The following is a 16,931-nucleotide window of genomic DNA, read 5'->3' on the forward strand; positions in this document are numbered from 1 at the left end:
TTGTGAGATCTTTGTCTAGCTTTTGTATTAGTGTAATGTTGCTCTCACAGAAATCCTAAGTGTTCCCTCCTCTTTTACTTATTGGAAGAGTTTAAGAATTGGTGTTAGTTTTTAAATGTTTGGTAGGATTCACCGGTTTTGTAATTTGTGTGCTTGTTAGAATTTTCCCATTTCATCTAGAGTATGCAATTTGTAGGTGTATAATTGTTCACAGTTTCTTATAAACCCTTTTATTCCTGTGGGGTTGGTAGTGTTGTCCCAACTTTGTTTCTGACTTTAGTTACTTGAGTCTTCTCTACTTTTTTCTTAATCAATCTAGCTAAAGGTTCATCAATTTTTTCATTTTTTCAGAGAAAAAACTTTTAGTTTGTTGATTTTCTCTATTGCTGTGTTGTTCCCTATTCTATTCATCTCGGCTCTAATATTTATTTTTTAGGTTTACTTTGCTCTTTTTCTGGTTCACAAAGGGCATCTTCTAACTGACTCCTGGCACTAGCTAGCCTCAGGATCACCCTCTCCAGGGTGAGCTAAAAACTTACAGACTGGAGTGGCCCAGGCCAGACAGGCACCGTGCTCCCAACGTGACAGCCCATGCCACCTCCAGGCTTGTTTCACCACTGAACCTCTTCTGGCTGGGTATGACACCTAACAGTTGACAGGCTGACCTGGACTCCTGTGGACCTTCTTACTGCCTTAGTTGCCTTCTGCTCTCTGGGAACCAGAAGGCTAGTTAAGTTTAGCTGAGGAGCACTACCAATGGGCACAGTGCCCTGCCTGCTGTACACTTCTCTCATTGCCCTCTGTACACTTCTCTCATTGCTTCACAGGTACCAGTCGTTGTCATCTGTGCCCACAGGCATCCCAGAGCACTCACCCACCCAATGGGTCTGACAACTTCAGTTCTATCTTCATGACTTACAGCACCTGCCTGTTACCCTCCCAGGGGTCCTGGCCCTGCCTCCCACCGCGTTCTCAGGCTAGATTCCATCAAGGCCAACTGAGAGTGATGGACTTACCTACCCCCCTCCCCCAGTAGAGGAGAGACCCCACTTCACATACCTTGCTCTTCACCAGGTGAGGGGCAGCTGAGTCTCACTGATGTTGTCTGGTGCCACTGCAAGTGCCAGACACCAAGGACTTTATGAGACCACAGGAGATGGGGTCAGTGGGAAGGGAATAGTTCAGAGGAGGTGAGAGGGTGATTGATTTTTTTGTATAAAAGGTAAAAAAAAGGTTTACTATAGTTGTAAATAGCAAAAGCTGTACTGGAATATTATATTAAAATCCCATTTCTACTATAGCCTGGGAGTTGTGGTTTTGTTCTTTCATTTCTTGTGTTTCAAAAGAGATAGATACTCTCACTCTTCATTCAATAAGTCTTTAGGGCCATCAGTTTATTGTATGTGGGAGAAGTAGGAAGGGCCAGCTACCCTTCTCTGAAGGACATGCCCAAGTCCATCTTTCACAGAGATGTTTGTTTCAGTATCATTAAACTGGGCAAGGAGCTGAGAAAGCCTCTCAGAACTCAGGGGGCTTGGAGGGAGGTTGAAGGTACTTTCACAGGCATAGCAACAACCACTGAAAACTGGGCATCTTTAAAAGTAACTCTTGCCAGGACCATTTCCTGTCCCAGGACAATGGCTGCTTTTCTACACTCTGGTGAGAGCTTTTTGCTTCTCTCGCTGAGGTATCTTTTGACCACCAATTAGGAAACTGTAGGTCAAACTCTGGAATTCTATAAGCCCTAAGTGGGGAAAATGGTAAAAAAAAAAAAAAAAAAAAAATACAACATGGAAAGGAAAAAGCCAGAGGAAGATTATTTGCAAACAGACTGAGGGCAGGCAGGATTTTTCATCATCCCTCCCCACCAAGGTCAGCACTTTACCTAAATTTGAATACTCCTCTGACTTCAGAATTCCTTTTCCTGCTTATTTCTTATCCAGGGGAAAGATTTGTGATGCAGAGTTTAGGCCTATAGCTGGGTGTCATTCTATAAGCATCCCTGCAATGCCCTGTATAATTGTTTTAACCCAGAAATGCCCTAGATGGCCCCCAGTCCACCATCAGGTACACTGATCAGGTACATCAGGTCACTCCTCTCTGGCTGGGGCCTGATGAATGTACTTTGGTTATGTCAAGGGGATGTCAACCTTTCATGTCGGAAGGGCTAAAAGATGCAGCCTGATAAGCAGGGGAGGAGGTGTACCACCAGGACCAACAATCCATGGGCAGCACAGACACAGCTCTACCAATTAAACACTAGAGTGCTTCCAATCTGGGTGGGAAACACACACTGCCCTGCACTCACCTGAGTGCCCTCCTGGGGCTTCTCCCAGGATTGGAAGCTAAAGGGCTAATGCCAGGCACAGGGAGGGAGCCCCTGAGACCCTATACAGCCTTCAGCCTGCACCCTGTCACCTATTTTCAGTGACATCCCCTAAATATACAGCCTATAAAGGCAAGAGACAGATGAAATGCAGGGCAATTCTGAGTTACCTTTTCCTCCGTGACGGCTCTGTCACTCAGACACAGAGCAGGGCTCACCTCTGCCAGGCCCTAAGTGATTTGTGCAAGTGACTGTTGAATGCAAGTGGGAGTGCAAGAAGCGGACACAGAATAGAGCAAAATGGAGCAAATGGTTGTTGAACTACAGATAGCAATTGCAAAGTTGATTATTGATGGCTTAGTGGAATTAGGATGGCGCAGAATGTGCAAGGAAAGATTGATAAGTTGACAGAAACGTGCAAAAGAGTAGTTGTTTTGCAGTGAGTGCGCAAGCACTGACTTAAATGGCACACAGTGGCTGTATAGGAGGGGAAGCTGGAAGAATAGTGAAGAGTAGTTGATAACATGGCCCCAGGGAGTATTCAGTGACTCTTGCAGTGGGTGCAACAAGACTTTGTTGAATAGCACACAGTGGGTGTGTGAGAATAGAAAATTTGATGGTGAGCATGGGAGGAGCAATTGTTAAATGCTGCAAGAGTGTGCTGGAGTGAAAGTGGGATGCACATGCATAGATTGGCTGTTGAACTGCACATGGCGAGTGTGTAAACACTGAATGGCAGAGGTGTGCAAAGTGTGAAGTCAAATGGAAATGACAGTCATTGGCTTTTGAATTGCACAGTGAGTGAGCAAGGAGACACTGGTCAATATCATAAGAAGTGGGCACTGGATGAAGCAGAGTGACCAGTGAATACGCGGGGAGTGATTACAATGGTGCATTTTATGTGCCAGTGTGGTCAGGTCATGGTGCACAGTTGTTTGGCTAAATGCCAGTGTCTGGATGTTGCTGTGAACTCAACAGACTTTAAGCAGATTACCTTCCATAATGTGGGTGGGCCTCATCGAATCAGTTGAAGATCTTAAGAGCAAAGGACCTAGGTTTCCCAAAGAAGCATTTCTGCCTCTAGACTGCAACACAGAAACCATGCCTGAGTTTCCAGCCTCCAGACTCAAGACCGCAAGGTCAACTCTTCCCTGGGTCTCCAGCCTATCCTGCAGATTTAACAATCAACAGCCCTTAACACCTCTCTTTCTACACATACTCTATTGGTTCCATTTCTCTGGAGAATCCTGAAACTCTGACTATTGGGTGTAATATAGGTGTGCAAGAAGTGGAAACTGGATAGTACATACAAGTGTAAAGAGTCTGCAATGACAAAAAATTCTGGACGGGGCAGAATGAGTGCACAAAGAGTCGTTGTTGAATCAAACACTGTTTGCAAAGTGACTTTAGATGGCGGATAGTGGGTGTTCAATGAGTTGAAGTAGTATGGTGCAGAACAGGTGTATGAAGTGTGGAAGAGGCCCAGGTTCCAGCTGGCCTTTTGGGCCCTACCTGGCCTGCAGGGAGACCTTGGGCAAGGCCCTCTCCCTCACTGGGTATGCAGCTGCTAGGGTTGGCTTAGTCTCTGAAGGGGAAAGGTGGTGCTGTAGCAAGCAGGAGGGGGATGAACTCACTGGTGCTTTGCCTTGCCCTACTGGCAGCACGGCCCAAGCGGCACGTCAATGATGTACCTATGACACTTGCGGGGCTTGCATGAAGGACAGCACACGAGGCCTAGAGCCCTGACCAACAGACATCCTTGGCTTAGGATCCTGCTGGGGAGGAGGTGGGCACAGGTGGTTCTAGTGTGGGATAGAGACACAGGCCTTTGGTCTTGGGGCTGCCTTGGGGCCCAGACCCTCCCACTGATGGTCTTGCTCCAGTGGGAGATGTGTGGACTCATGCAGGGATGTGGTGCTACTGCAGAGGGGGCCCTGCCAGATGAGCCAGCTGCCCTGCACTGCTGAGGATGGGAGGCCTGTCAGCTTGGATGCTGGCCTTTGCTGAGGGAAGGCTGGGGGGTGGGGGAGAAGAAAACCTAGCCACATGCCACCTCCACTCCTGAGTCCCCAGCACATTTCCAGCCTCCTTGCTGTGGGTCCAAATGACCAACACCTCCCCATGCACCCCCCCTCACCGGATCCAGTTCCCAGTCCTGGCTGGGCCTCACGAGGACAAGGAGCCTGGACCCTCTGGACAGGCATCGGGGCCCCAGGGATGCCAAGAGACAGCCAGGACATATCAGACCCCAAAGAGCAGGAATTGTGCCTGGGACGCCGAGGTGACAGTTCAACAGGGAGGTGACACATCCCAGGCCACAAAGGAGGACAGAGCTTTATTTCCAGAAGGGACCCTTGCACAGGGTGACTGCCTTCCACACTGGTGCCTCCAGGGTCCCCCAAGGATGTGCTGCACCCGATCCTTGCAGCATGCACTAAAGGGATGTGGTGGTGGCCACAGCCTCCTCCAGCTGCTGTAGGAGCTCCTCTGGCCGTGGTGAGAATGCACTGGTGTCCACTCTCTGGAAGTCAGGGTGGGCCACGACGGACTCCAGCACCTCAGCTATGCGGCAAATGTCAAAAGCGGCCTGCTGGGGGCCCAGCCTGGTGCCCTTGCCGCCCTCCACCTTGCCAGGACCCATCCCCTTCGCCAGGAGGAGAAGCCTCCTTTCAGCAACGACCTTGAGGAAGTGATAAAATTCCTCGAAATTAATCCCGGAGCAGGACTTCATGATGACCTGGGCCAGAAAGAACAACCAGTGAGCTGCTGCTCACTCACAGCTCTAGGCAAGTTCTGCTGACCCTGCATCGAGTCTAGGCTACAAAGGGCCCTGAGACACAGTCCAGTCCTCGAGGATGGAGACACTTGGGGGCCAGCCAGTGATCAAATGGGTCTGAGTCCTGCAGCCTGAAAGCCCCAGAACCCTCACTCAAATAGGTAGGCCTGGTTGCCACCAGGCCCCCAAGACTACAGATCTGACCTTAGAGACCACACCCTCCCTTAAGATTGCAGGCTGTCCTGGGGCTTTTCCATACCCTCCCCACACTGACGCCCTGGGCCAGGTGAGCACCCTCTTGCCCTTGACTGTGGTCCTGGTTCAGGTGAGCCCCCTACCAATCCTCCCACTATAGATAGCCCTGGTGAGCCTCATCCTGTGCCCCCCTCCTGCTCAGACCAGTTGTCCCACCTGGCAGTGGTGGTGCCAGTCGGGCATGCTGTCCCTCCACTCAATGATCTCCTGCTGCACAGCACAGAGCTCCTGCTGCAGAAAGTGCCACATGTTGGCCAGGTTACAGCCGTTGACCCAGTTGTGGTTGATGGAGATGGTGTCCTCCTGGAAGGGGTAGGGCACAGGCTGTCCCCGTGAGCCCACAGGGGGCACCATCCCCTCCCCGTCCTGAGGTCCTCTCAGCTTTCCTCCGCTGGGAGGAGCTGCTTCCATCTCCCAATGGGAGCCAGCAGAGAAGAGGGAGCTGGGATCATTTGAATCCACAATTAGCCCAGAATGGGGCTCCGTAAGGGCTGGGACACCACAGTGTGTGGATCCCTTGCCCACTGTTGCCCAGGAAAGCAACATGGGAGGGAGGGAAAGAGGCTGGGGGCCCTCAGCAGTGCTGCATGCAGGGAACCAATATAGCCACATGCAGTACCAGCCTTGCCCATGGCCTGCCCCATCCCATACCCAGGCTCTCCCAGAGGGACAGCCTGCCCACTCTATGGGATCAGGGCGGGTGGGCTCAGCCCTCTCTCTGCAGGAACGCATTTAGGAAGGTGCCGAGGGCAAGAAGAGCTGCTGAGCAGGCCAAGGGGCACAGGTGAACGGGGGTAAGAGTCAGCTCAGTGGAGCCCTGTGGCCTGTCTCCCTGACCCATCTGGGCCACAGCACATGGGGTAGGGAGTGCCCAGCATACCAGGTTGTGGACTTGATGGTGCCACCCACTGGGCACAAACACCATCTCGCCTGCCTCCTGTGTGACCTCCAGTGGGGGGCTACAGTGATCTCGCATGGGGTGTAGGCGGCTATCCAGGAGTGTGGGGGAGGTCACGTCGTAGGGCAGGCTACCGTGGCAATCCCGCAGGGCTTCTTCTTGCCCCGGTGGGAAGAAGAACCACTTTTTCCTCCCGCAGATGTTGACGGACCAGCTGAAGGAGCGGAAAATGTCAGCATGGAACGGCGACCTGTGCGAGAGCTTCTGTTGGTGCTGTGTGGCTTGGATGTGGGCTTTGCTTCTTCTGAGTAGACTGGCCAGGCTCAGTGGTCCCCAGCTCTCACACCTGGCCTGTGAGCCAGGTGGGAGGGCCAAGCCTCCCCCACCCCAGAACATCACACAGGAGGTGCACGAGCTCTTTCCACAGAGGAAAGAGGTAAGTGGGCTTAGAAATGCCAGACCTGGCAGCCGACTCCATTACGTGGCTAACAGGAATCTCTGAGAGGCTCTGGGCAAGAGCTGACACACCAGCAGGAAGGTTCAGGAGAGTGACCAGGGACGGGGTGTAGGATGGTGGGTGGGAGCAGACAGGCGGTTACCAGGTGCCGGTGGGCCCCATGTAGATGAAGCGGTAGTCATCCACGTCCAGGGCATCCCAGTACTCGTTGAGCCAGTCAGATGAGAAGTATATGGGCAGGGTGAACACGCCCTCCGCCGAGGAGTCCCTTTAGAAAGTGGCATGAAGCTACAGAAGTGGCTACAAGCCAACCTCCCGGCACCCACGTCCTGAGTGCATGAAATATCATGAGAGCTTTGAAATTATGTGAATGACCCCTGACCTGCCTTCTGGAGTCAGCACCAACCACCAGAAGTGGGGCCACCTCAGACCACCCAGCCATAGACCCGCCACCAGATGACCACAGCCCCAAGTAGCCCTAGCTGATCCCTGCCCAAATGACTGAACCAGAGTTGTAAGCAGATGAAATGGTTTTGGGGGTGCTGTGACACAGCCTAGACAACTTGTACAGGCAGTGACCTAGATGTTCCTGGCCACTCCCACACCCATTCCAGGATTTCAGCTTCGGGCTGAGCTGGGGTTTAAATGCATCATCTGCATCATGCTGGTTTCCAGAATTTGGGGGCCTCCTCCACTTTTTTAACCACACCAGTGACCTTGATTCTGCCGAGAAGATTCAAAGCCACAGGCCCAGGCGTGAGGACAGCCCAGGTACACGGAGGTCCTTTTCAACCCCTCACTTCCCTGGATCCATCCCCACAACCCAACCAATGGGGTCCCAAACAGAGGAGCATTCTAAACCAGCCCAAGGGAGAGTGCAGTTCTACCAACAACATGGTCACACAACACTCTCGGTCAGAGCCCATGACAGGGGAGAGCCTTAGTAGTACCAAACCACCAGTAGTTCCCCAGAACACCATGCAGGTCCCTCCGCTGCCATGCCTTTGTACAGTGACAGTCTCCTGCTTATCGTTCAAAACCCTGCTCAGATATCACCTCCCATGTGGCTACCCCTGCGTGCCTGATCCAGGCCTTCCTTTGTTCTTTTTATTTTTGAGTTGCCAAGGAAAACGCAAGACACTTCCTCAAGACTGAATTTCAAATAAACAGTGAACAAGTTTCTAGGATAAGTATGCCCCTTGTAATACCTGGGACATACTTATACCCAAAAAACTACTCGTTGCTTATCTGAAGCACAAATTCACAGTGCACGAGTGTCTGAATCTATGAGTCCATCTGTGCTGTTGGAATATGAGTCCGTGAAGTCTAGGACCAGAGTCTGGTTGCATCTTAGTGACTGTCTGCCGGGCCAGGTCTCTCTGACAAGTAAGAAGCTGTGTGGCAGACAGTACCAAGGGCAAACTTTGAGCAGGATGCTCGTGCCCTTCATGTACTCTTGGATTGCTCTTGGGAATCACAAGGGCCTGAATTTTTTTTTTTTTTTTGAGTCTTAGTTCCTGCATCAGCAAAACAAGAATTCCACTGTTCACTCATTCATTAAATGAGCACCTGATCGGTGCCAGGGCCCTGTGCTAGATGGCGGGGGTCTGACTAGGACCTCCTCTCTGCTTGTGAAAAGCATACCCCTGGCAGGGGAAATGGCTACAAAACCTAAGGACCACCTCAGAGAGTGGGAAGGCCAGCAGAAGGGGTGGGGCTGCCTTCAAGAGCGAGGCGTTTCTCAGAGCACATCCTTTGAGCTCCCCAAGTGGAAGAAGCATATGGTAGTGGCAACAGATCTCGGAAGGCCTTGTTAAAGAGTTGGCATTGCTTGTTAGTGATGGAGATTTTAAATGGTTGGGGCACAGTCCTGCTTGAAAGCTCACTTGGACTTTAGCAGTGGGGTGCAGGACTTGAGGCGGGGCAGCTAGTCTGGAGACTGGCAACAGCCAAGGTGGATGATAACAGGCCTGACTTGGAGAAGTAGGTCTGGACAGGGGAGGCTGGTCCCAGGGGCATCTGAGAGAACAGGCAAAGGCTGGATGCTGCCAGTTAGATGGAGGTGAAGATGACAAGCATGGTTCTGGGCAAATGTGACAAAGAAGAGGTGAGTAACCATAGCCCATCTGTGCCTCTGCCAGGCCCACATTCCTCATAGCAACCAAGCCTGTGCAGGCATGGTGAGATGGCCATGATTGGAGAGAATGATACTTCCAACCAGGCCGAGGAAAGTGGGTTAAATTCCGAACTGGGGAAAAGATGAGTTCCTCCGTGTACAGCCAGGGCTCACTCAGAACTGAAAAGCAGTGCTGTGGCCAGTGCTCCAGGCTCCTTTACCTGCACAGATGCCAGTCTTTGAGATAGAGACAGCCCCGTGAAGAGGAGTAGTTTCCCTGAATGTACTCTTTCCAGTAGCTGATGTAGTCCCTGAGGGTCATGTGTTCTTTGGGGTTGGAGTTGTATTCCCGGACCCCACAATTTGCAACAGGTACAACCACGTCTCCTGAAAGGAAAGGGTCAGGGACAAGACTTTTCTGAGTCCTCCAGCCTGTCAATCCTCCCTGACCCTGTCTGCCCTCCAACTCATTGCTACACCGTCTCCAGGTGAATTCTTCTGGGGAGTGACTCATGCCTTGCCTCCCTCAAGCCCTCTGTGGCTGTCCTCATTTGCGCCCTCCCTCACAGTCCGACCTAAGAGTCTAGTCCTGTGTTTGCACTCCATGCTGTTCTCGCCCGGGGCACTCGCGCTCAGTCCTTACCATAGTTCTGAAGCAGATAATCGAAGTTGGGCTTTCCACTGGGTGTCACCCAGAGCCTCCTGCTGCCCCAGCCCTCGGTGAAGGCGCTGGAGAAAACACAGGGTAAGTTAGGGAGCAGGTAACCCTTGAAAAAGTCGGCGTAGGAAAAGGAGTCCGGCTTCTCGATGAAGTCCACGCGGTCCAGTTTCGGGCAGACCCTGCGGGGGAGACACCCCTCAAGGCCTCGGAAGTGGCTCTCGGCGAACACGCGCGCCTCCCTGTCCATCCCGGGCCAGGTTCGCCGTCCCTGGCGTGCGGGATGAGTGGGGTGGGAGTCTGCCGGGGGGATCTGGAGGGCTGCCGGGAACAGGGCGGGGCTCGGAGGGGTGTCGGAGGAGCTGCAGGGCACAAGGAGGGCTGCGGGGCGGTCACAGAGGCTGCGCGGAGTCGGAGGAGCTGCTGGGGACGGAGTGCTCCTGGAGGCCCAGAATCCGGCTTCCGGCTTCCCACTTCCCTGCTCTTTAAACAGGGAGGTGAAAAAGGAAGTATTTGTTAAACCTGCTTCCGGAGTACACGCTCTGAGCACCCGCGCCTCACAGCCCCGCGCCGGCCAGAGCGAAAGCGGCGAGGTACAGACACTCATAGGCCGCGGTCGTCCCGGAGCACTCGAGCGGAACCTAGAGCCCGCGGTCTAAGTTCCTGGCCGAGCCTGAAACACGGCGAGCCAGTTCTTGGGCGCATGCTCGCTGCATTCTACGGCCCTCACCCGGCGCAGGCACAGGAGCGGCCCACAGCACGATCCTCCCAGCTCCAGGTTCCCCCGCCCCCGCGGCTTCAGAGATTGTTGAACGGTGTCGGCCCCCAGTCTTGTCGACTTCGCGCCTCCCCCGCGACTCAGGTAAGGCGTGTCTCCAGTCTGCAGCTGGGCCTGTGCTCTTCCGTCAGGGTCCCTCCTAACGCTACCGGCGAAGTGAGGACTCCTCCTCTTTTCAATGCTCCAAGGACTACGGAAGGTGGTGGGATGTGGGCTGGGCTACCAGAGAGGCACAAGGGCCAAAGGTAGTGTCCTGAGGGATGCTGGGTGTCTAAGGGGATGCTGGGGACCTGGAGGGGATGCTGGGGGACTAGGGCGATGATGGAGGCCTGGGGGGCTGATGGGGACTTGGAAGGAATGCTGTAACTTGCCGGTGATGGTGGGACCTGGTGGGGATGCTGGGAGACTAGGGAGGTTCTGAGGGCCTAGGGCGATGCTGGGGACCCGGAGGAAATGCTGTGGACCCGGAAGAAATGCTGTGGACTAGGAGAGGATGGTGGGACCTGAAGGGCATGGTGGGGACCTGGAGGCATGCTGGGGGACTAGGGCAATGGTGGGGACCCGGAGGGGTTGCTGGGGGAATAGGGTGGGTCTGAAGTGAAGGTGTGGGGGCATCAAGGGTGGGGATATGAGGCTGTGCACACCAGCAGACCTGAAATGGGGGACATCAAAGAGGAACTTGGGTGGGGATGACACGTCAGGGTCTCAGCATGTTGGAGAAATAGATGTCTTTCCTACCCATATCAATATGGAAAGGAAGAAAACAGTTTCATTACTGTATGAGCAGATTACATGCATGTAAGGCATCTTCAAGAGAGTACAGAGCTGGGCAGAACGTCACACATTTTATACACAAGGAAGTAGAAGAATGAACTGTTAAGACCTCTCTCATCTCCTTGAGGGAAAAATAGATGCACCAGTGTAGTCTGCAGCTGATGAGTGACTCCTGCCTCAGTTCTGGAGGTCCGTGTTTACTGCTCTGAGTCAGCAGGTGGTGACTGTGCCCTGTAAAATCTGAACACTGAGTTTGTTTCATTCTTGACTAAAGGAAACACTCAAAGGGCAGGGAAGGGGCAACTTCTTCCCCTTTGTTAAACAGTGAAGATGTAATCTTGTTTATTTACCCTTATAGATGGCATAAGTGAGATTCTGGGGATATGAGGGCTCTGAGCTTTGGAGCGGGGCTTGAGGGGGGACTCTTTCCAAGGGGTATGAAGCTTATGCAGAAGGTGAACAGCGAGGACCAGAAGTGGGGAAAGGCAGAGAAGGGGAGGACTAGGAAAAAGTGAGTTAGGGAGAGTCTGAAGTCCAGGTATAGGAGGGGTCTAAAGTGGGAGCTGAGAACATGGGCAAGATGTTGGAGTGGAGAGTTCGTTGCAACCAGAGCAGTGTGAGGGGTTGTGTGATTCTGTGTGCACTGTGCTCCCTTCCCAGTCTGTCTCATTGTACCTCACATGGTCAAGCTGTGGAATTCTTCATTGGGCCAGTGTTGGGCAGAAAGTTAGAATGCACTGGGAAGTTAAAATGGAGAAAAAGAGTCACCCTTAATTCCATCCAGAGATGAGCAGCTTTTGTTTCTTGATATAGAGTTATCCTTCCAGGCATGCACTCATTCATTCATTTTTTTTCTCTTTGTCCCCCCCTGTACACACACACACACACACACACACACACACACACGCACACACACGCGCGTGCGCACGCGCGCGCACATACACAAAGACACAGTCTCTTTCTATTTTATATGTATGTAAGTTTATATATATAAGCTTTTGCTGCTTTTAACTTTTTTAAAAAGATTAACAGATGTCAATTTCTTGCCACATATTGACCAGATGTTCCTTAATTATTTGATTTAGTTGTGGTGAGTGCAGATCATGGAAGGCAAATAGAAAAAGTGTGGGAAGCAGAATGTTCATAATTGTCTAAAGAACTGAGAAGTATGGCTCAAAGTTTGCCTCACAGGGGAAATATGAAATTCAGATAGACATTGCCTGGGAAGAATCCCAGGATTCTAGCTTCTGAAGCTCTGTGGTTGAGACTAAGTTTCATAAGAAAGGGGACGCTTTAGGCCAGCAGGTCCACATGCTCCCCAGGATTGTTGGGGCAACTGAACCAGTAACTCAGGGTAGGAAAGAAGGTCTCCTTTCTTGAGCATTTGCCCTGGGCCAGGCATTTTGTCCTGTATTTCCCCTAGTTCACATGATGGCTCGCTGGTGTTGACAGTATTATCACAACTATACGCATGAGGCCCTGACATAACTAGTGAGAACAGGGGACTGGAACACAGGTCTGTGTCCCTCCAAGGCCACTAGACGGCAGCCCTGGCATCACCTGGGAACTGGTGGGAAATGCACATTCTTGGGCCCCACCCAGACCTGACTCAGAATCTGGGAGCAGGGTACTGCTCTAAGCCTTGTCACATCTCAGTGACACACCCCACAGAGGGCCAGAAAGAAAAATGGCAGGAGTGGAGTTTAAAAGTTAGCATTTTGTAGGAGATGCAGTGGGAATAACATAAAATCCTAGTTGTCTGCTCTGAGAGGTTAGAAAGATAGCACGTACCATGTGAATAGGCTATGTTATTGTAATGAAACGAACACCTGCAAACCTCCCCGGTTGAAAGTGAGAGCCTCTGAGGAGCAGGAGGTGAAGGTAATGGAAAAGACTGGCCACTGGTGCCTGGAGACACTGCTCCCAGTGTTCTGACTCTAAGCCTTCTTGTGGTCAGGAGTTATTGGAAGGTGTATAAAATGTTGCTTAGTCTGTTACTTTGGAAATTAACTAAAAATAGGATGTTTACTTGATACTGAGTCTACTCCAGAACACAGGTCTGATGGAAGTGCTAAGAGAGATCCATTATACTAATTGCAGTGTGTTAATTAGTTCAGTCCCTGTGACCATTCATTTCTTCCCCAGGAGCATCACTGTGTGGATTAGTCTCAAAGACTCTTGAGGTACCTTGCCATGACCTCTTCTCCCTAATTCAGCAGGCATGTTGTGTTTTCACTGGAAGATGTGGGTTCCAGTTTACAGCAGGTGAGGACCAAATGAGGACTCTGTGAACTTAGCATAGAGTGAAGACCTGGTTCAGCAGATAGATGGAAGAAAACTGTCCACAGTGGACACAGTTAATGTTTTCACATCATATGATTTGTGGTTCACTCAACACGTATTTAATGGGTTCCTATGATGCACCAGCATTGTGCACAAGGCACCCTCCTTGTAATGTTTGCCTTCTCCATTGTTTTGACTGAGTTGGTCAACGTGTAAGCACATTCACAGGCTTTTTGGAATTATGGTGAGTACTGTGGTTGGTGAGTGCTGTGGTTGGTGAAGGGGCAAGGATGCCACTGGAGCAGAGGCCTGGAGAGTGAGGTAGAGTTGGCTGTTCAGAGTCCCAGGAGCAGCAGGTGGGGAGCCTGAGACAGGAACAGAGCAGAGCAGAGAGAGGGTACGGGCTGGTCGGTGAGGCTGTAGTTAGTAAAGCCTACATGACTTGGGTGGCGACTTTGGACTTTACTCGAGGTACATGGGGAAGGGTTTCAGCAGAAGAATGATATTTTCTAATTTTGTTTTATGACTGTCACATTGGCTGCTGGCTAGAGAACGGGTAGTGGGAGGCAGAGTGAAACAAGGAGGTCAGGTGGGAAGTTGTCCAGGAGAGTAATGACAGTGTTGCATAGTCGTGTGGCTGTGGGGATGGGGGGCGGTGCAGACGGCAGATGTGAGATACAACTGCCAAAACTTGCTGACAGATTGAGAGGGATGAGGAAGAGGGGATCCAGGAGAACTCACCTGGCAGTGCCTTCACTGAAATGCAGGAGCAGAAGGAGGGGCTTGCTAAATTGCAGATGCCTGTTAGATGGTCATGTGGAGACGCCCAGGCAATACTCAAGTCTCAGAGAGTCTGGGCTGGAGAGGAAAGTTTGGCAGGCCAGGCAACAGCTGGAAGGTGATATTTAATGCTGTGAAACTGTGTTGACTCACTTAGAGAGTATTGATTAAGAGGACCAAGGTTGTGACCTGGTCATTCCAGCATTTAGCAGTCAGGTGGAAGAGGAAGAATCAGCAGAGGAGACTGAAGACAGGCCCCAGGGAGTGGGAGACCAGGGGAGCATGGTATCCGGGAAACCAAGACGTGATGTGTCTCAGGAGATGGGCAGGTGTGTTGGACAGAGGTTAGAACAGATGTGGGCATTGGATTTGGCCACCTGGAGGCCTGGACAGAGAAGTGTCAGCGAGTGGCGGGGACAGGAGCCTGTCTGGAGGGGGAGATTCCTGGCTGGTGGTTGGGGGGCAAGCACAGGGAAGCATTTGGAGTCTCTTGGAGGAGCAGTAAGTGGAGAGGACTGCGGGGATGTGGGGAGGGTGTCTGTTTTAAGATGGTCTTAGAGCGTGAGTGTAAACTGATGAGATGATCTAGGACGGGTTGGTAAACTATGGCCCATGGGCCAAGTCTGGCTGCCACCTGTTTTATAAGTGAAGTTTTATTGGAACAGCCACACCCCTTTGTTTCTGTATTGTCGCTGGCTGCTTCTACTCTACAATGGCAGAATAGTTTAAGGGAGACCATGTGCTCACAAAGCCTAAAATATTTACTACCTGGCCTTTAGGGGAAAAAAAGCATGCCCTTTCCTAGTGTCGAAGGGATGGAGACCAGACTAGAATCTGGTCTTTGAGGGAGGGAGCGGGGACACTGCTTCCCGCAAACTGTGCATGGAGACCAGAGGAAAGGCAGGACACCCAGGAACAGGTGTGGTATCAGAGTCCTCAGCTGAGGGAGAGGGAGGGTGTGGGTGGGGTCATTCTAATGCACACGGGAATGTTGTTCTCACTTTGGCCCTTCCACTTAATCCTCATTTATTTTGGTCTGTTGGGAAAGCTGCCATGGAAATCTGTGGTAGGAAAAGTTGTGGCCACAGGTTTTTCCTTTTGCTTTTTCCTTGGTATTTGTCAAACCTGAGTACTTTTCTCATATTTCTTGTATTAGTACAATCATGAGAAGTGTTTCTGTTCTTCTCTTAAATTTTCTTTCCTCTAACTTTTCTCTCTTTTTGAATTTTAGAATAATTTAGAGCTGATATTGCCCTTAGGTCTTTTAGTTATTTTCATGGTTAAACAGAGGCCCAGAAGATGAAATAGCTTTTCCACAGTCATAAAGTTTGTGGCAGAGCTGGAGTTGGAACTACAGCATGGTTCCTTGGATGCTGCAATGCCAGACTCAGTAATTCTTTGGGGAATTTGTGCATAATCTCACTCAGTGCTTAGGGAATACCTCTCAGTACACACTCAGGAATGACAGCTTGGGTCAGGCAATTGTTAATATAAATTCAATTTTCATGCTAAATCAAAGTCTCAAAGTATGGGGAATAGCGGTAAACAAGATATGGCCCCTCCTCGACTCTCTTGGGGGTGGTTCATGGCAGACAGGGGGTGGCCAAGTGGCAGGAGGCTCTTTTCAGCCAGGAGAACCAGAGTCTAGCTGGTTTCAGGGGCTGACCCGAGCTGTGAGCACATTGCAGTGACTGAGGCCAGAGGTACCTTGCCTCTGACATTTGTTTTGAACGTGGAAACACTGAAAACCATGGTTGATGGGGTTAGTAGTCCCTAATGCTGAGAGTAAAAACTTTTCTATTATTCACATCTGAATAACTGCCGAGTGGCCTCATGGCAGGACAGTGCTAGCAGGTTGTGCCGGTGGCTCGCCGGGGACCTCACAGCTCATGGGGGACTGTAGGTGTGTCAGTCATAAAAGCTGAAGGTCTACACACCCTTGCTTCCCTGTCCTGTGAGAAGCCCTGGTCCAGCGACACTCTGTAGTCTGTTTTATGTCTGTTTCAGAGTGCTCAGGTGAGTGTCCTTCTTACTAGGGAGAAAGGTCTGATGAAGACACTTTGGCTTTACAGTTCCTTTTGTCCAGAGTGAACCACTGTTAAAGAGGAAAGGCACCCTCCCAGCTGCTCTGCCCCACGCAGGGAGCTTCCACACAGTCCCACTGTGTGCAGGGAGCTCACACATAAAGCCCCGAAAGAAGACACCAGTCTTCTGTACAGGAGGTCAGGAGTTTTAAACACCTGAGATCTTCGTTAGCGTTCCAGCGACATAAGAGCATGGGTTTCCTGGATCCTTTACAGAGCCCTGCTGAGTTGGGAGTATGAGATTGTTTGTTTGTAGTGTTGAGATTCCCCTTGGTCTGGCATTCATCATCATGTTGCCTAAGAAGATGGATTCTTGGGTTTGTGTCTCCTTGGGGAAGTTTCTGACCCCATAAGCCTCAGGCTCCTCTGTGACTCAGAATGGTCATTCCTACTGACGCACAAGAAGGTGGCACCAGACCTGAGAGTGGAAAGTCTCTGCTTCTTCCTGCTCCAGCCCTGCTACATTCTTCAAGTAGGAGGCTTGCCTTCCTTATAATCTTAATCTGCAGTAGTCTCTTCTAGAATGTTCTTTACCACTTACTGTTTTTGCAGTTCAGTGCAAGTATCTGCAGTCTAATTGTTGCTTATCTTTAACTGTATATGTTCTGTCTCCTTACCCCTGTACCCTCTGGTCCCTGCACTGTATTGTATCTCCTTAAATATGTAGGTCCTAAGGCTATTGCTTTTTCAGAATTGACACTCAGAGAAAACACTTGAAGATGGTAAAACTCCTGAAAGAGTATTAG

The 16,931-nt window shown here is 51.1% G+C and overlaps 2 protein-coding genes across 4 annotated transcripts in view; one reads left to right on the forward strand and one right to left on the reverse strand.

Moving 5' to 3' along the window:
• Nucleotides 1–4,685: 4,685 nt before the first annotated feature.
• On the reverse strand, nt 4,686–9,958 carry JMJD4 (jumonji domain containing 4). 3 transcript variants are annotated; one of them, XM_082649959.1, is made up of 6 exons: nt 9,472–9,958; nt 9,050–9,215; nt 6,855–6,980; nt 6,238–6,469; nt 5,514–5,660; nt 4,686–5,063 (listed from the first exon to the last, which is right to left on the reverse strand). In XM_082649959.1, the coding sequence occupies exons 1-6, from the start codon at nt 9,734–9,736 to the stop codon at nt 4,761–4,763; spliced, it is 1,239 nt and encodes a 412-aa protein (XP_082506085.1). In that variant the 5' UTR covers nt 9,737–9,958; the 3' UTR covers nt 4,686–4,760. The 3 variants fall into 3 exon arrangements, with proteins under 3 accessions (XP_082506085.1, XP_082506086.1, XP_082506084.1); XM_082649960.1 differs by having other exon boundaries at nt 4,686–5,006; nt 6,238–6,505; XM_082649958.1 differs by having other exon boundaries at nt 6,238–6,505.
• A 263-nt stretch (nt 9,959–10,221) lies between these two features.
• SNAP47 (synaptosome associated protein 47) overlaps nt 10,222–16,931 on the forward strand; it is a 60,408-nt gene continuing 53,698 nt past the window's right edge. Inside the window, exon 1 of the mRNA XM_082651383.1 lies at nt 10,222–10,348. The gene's annotated coding sequence lies outside the window, so the exon portion shown is untranslated. The remainder of the gene's footprint in view (nt 10,349–16,931) is intronic.

This window comes from Grampus griseus, assembly GCF_964374135.1.
Source record: "Grampus griseus genome assembly, chromosome: 3".
Taxonomy (NCBI): Eukaryota; Metazoa; Chordata; class Mammalia; order Artiodactyla; family Delphinidae; genus Grampus; species Grampus griseus.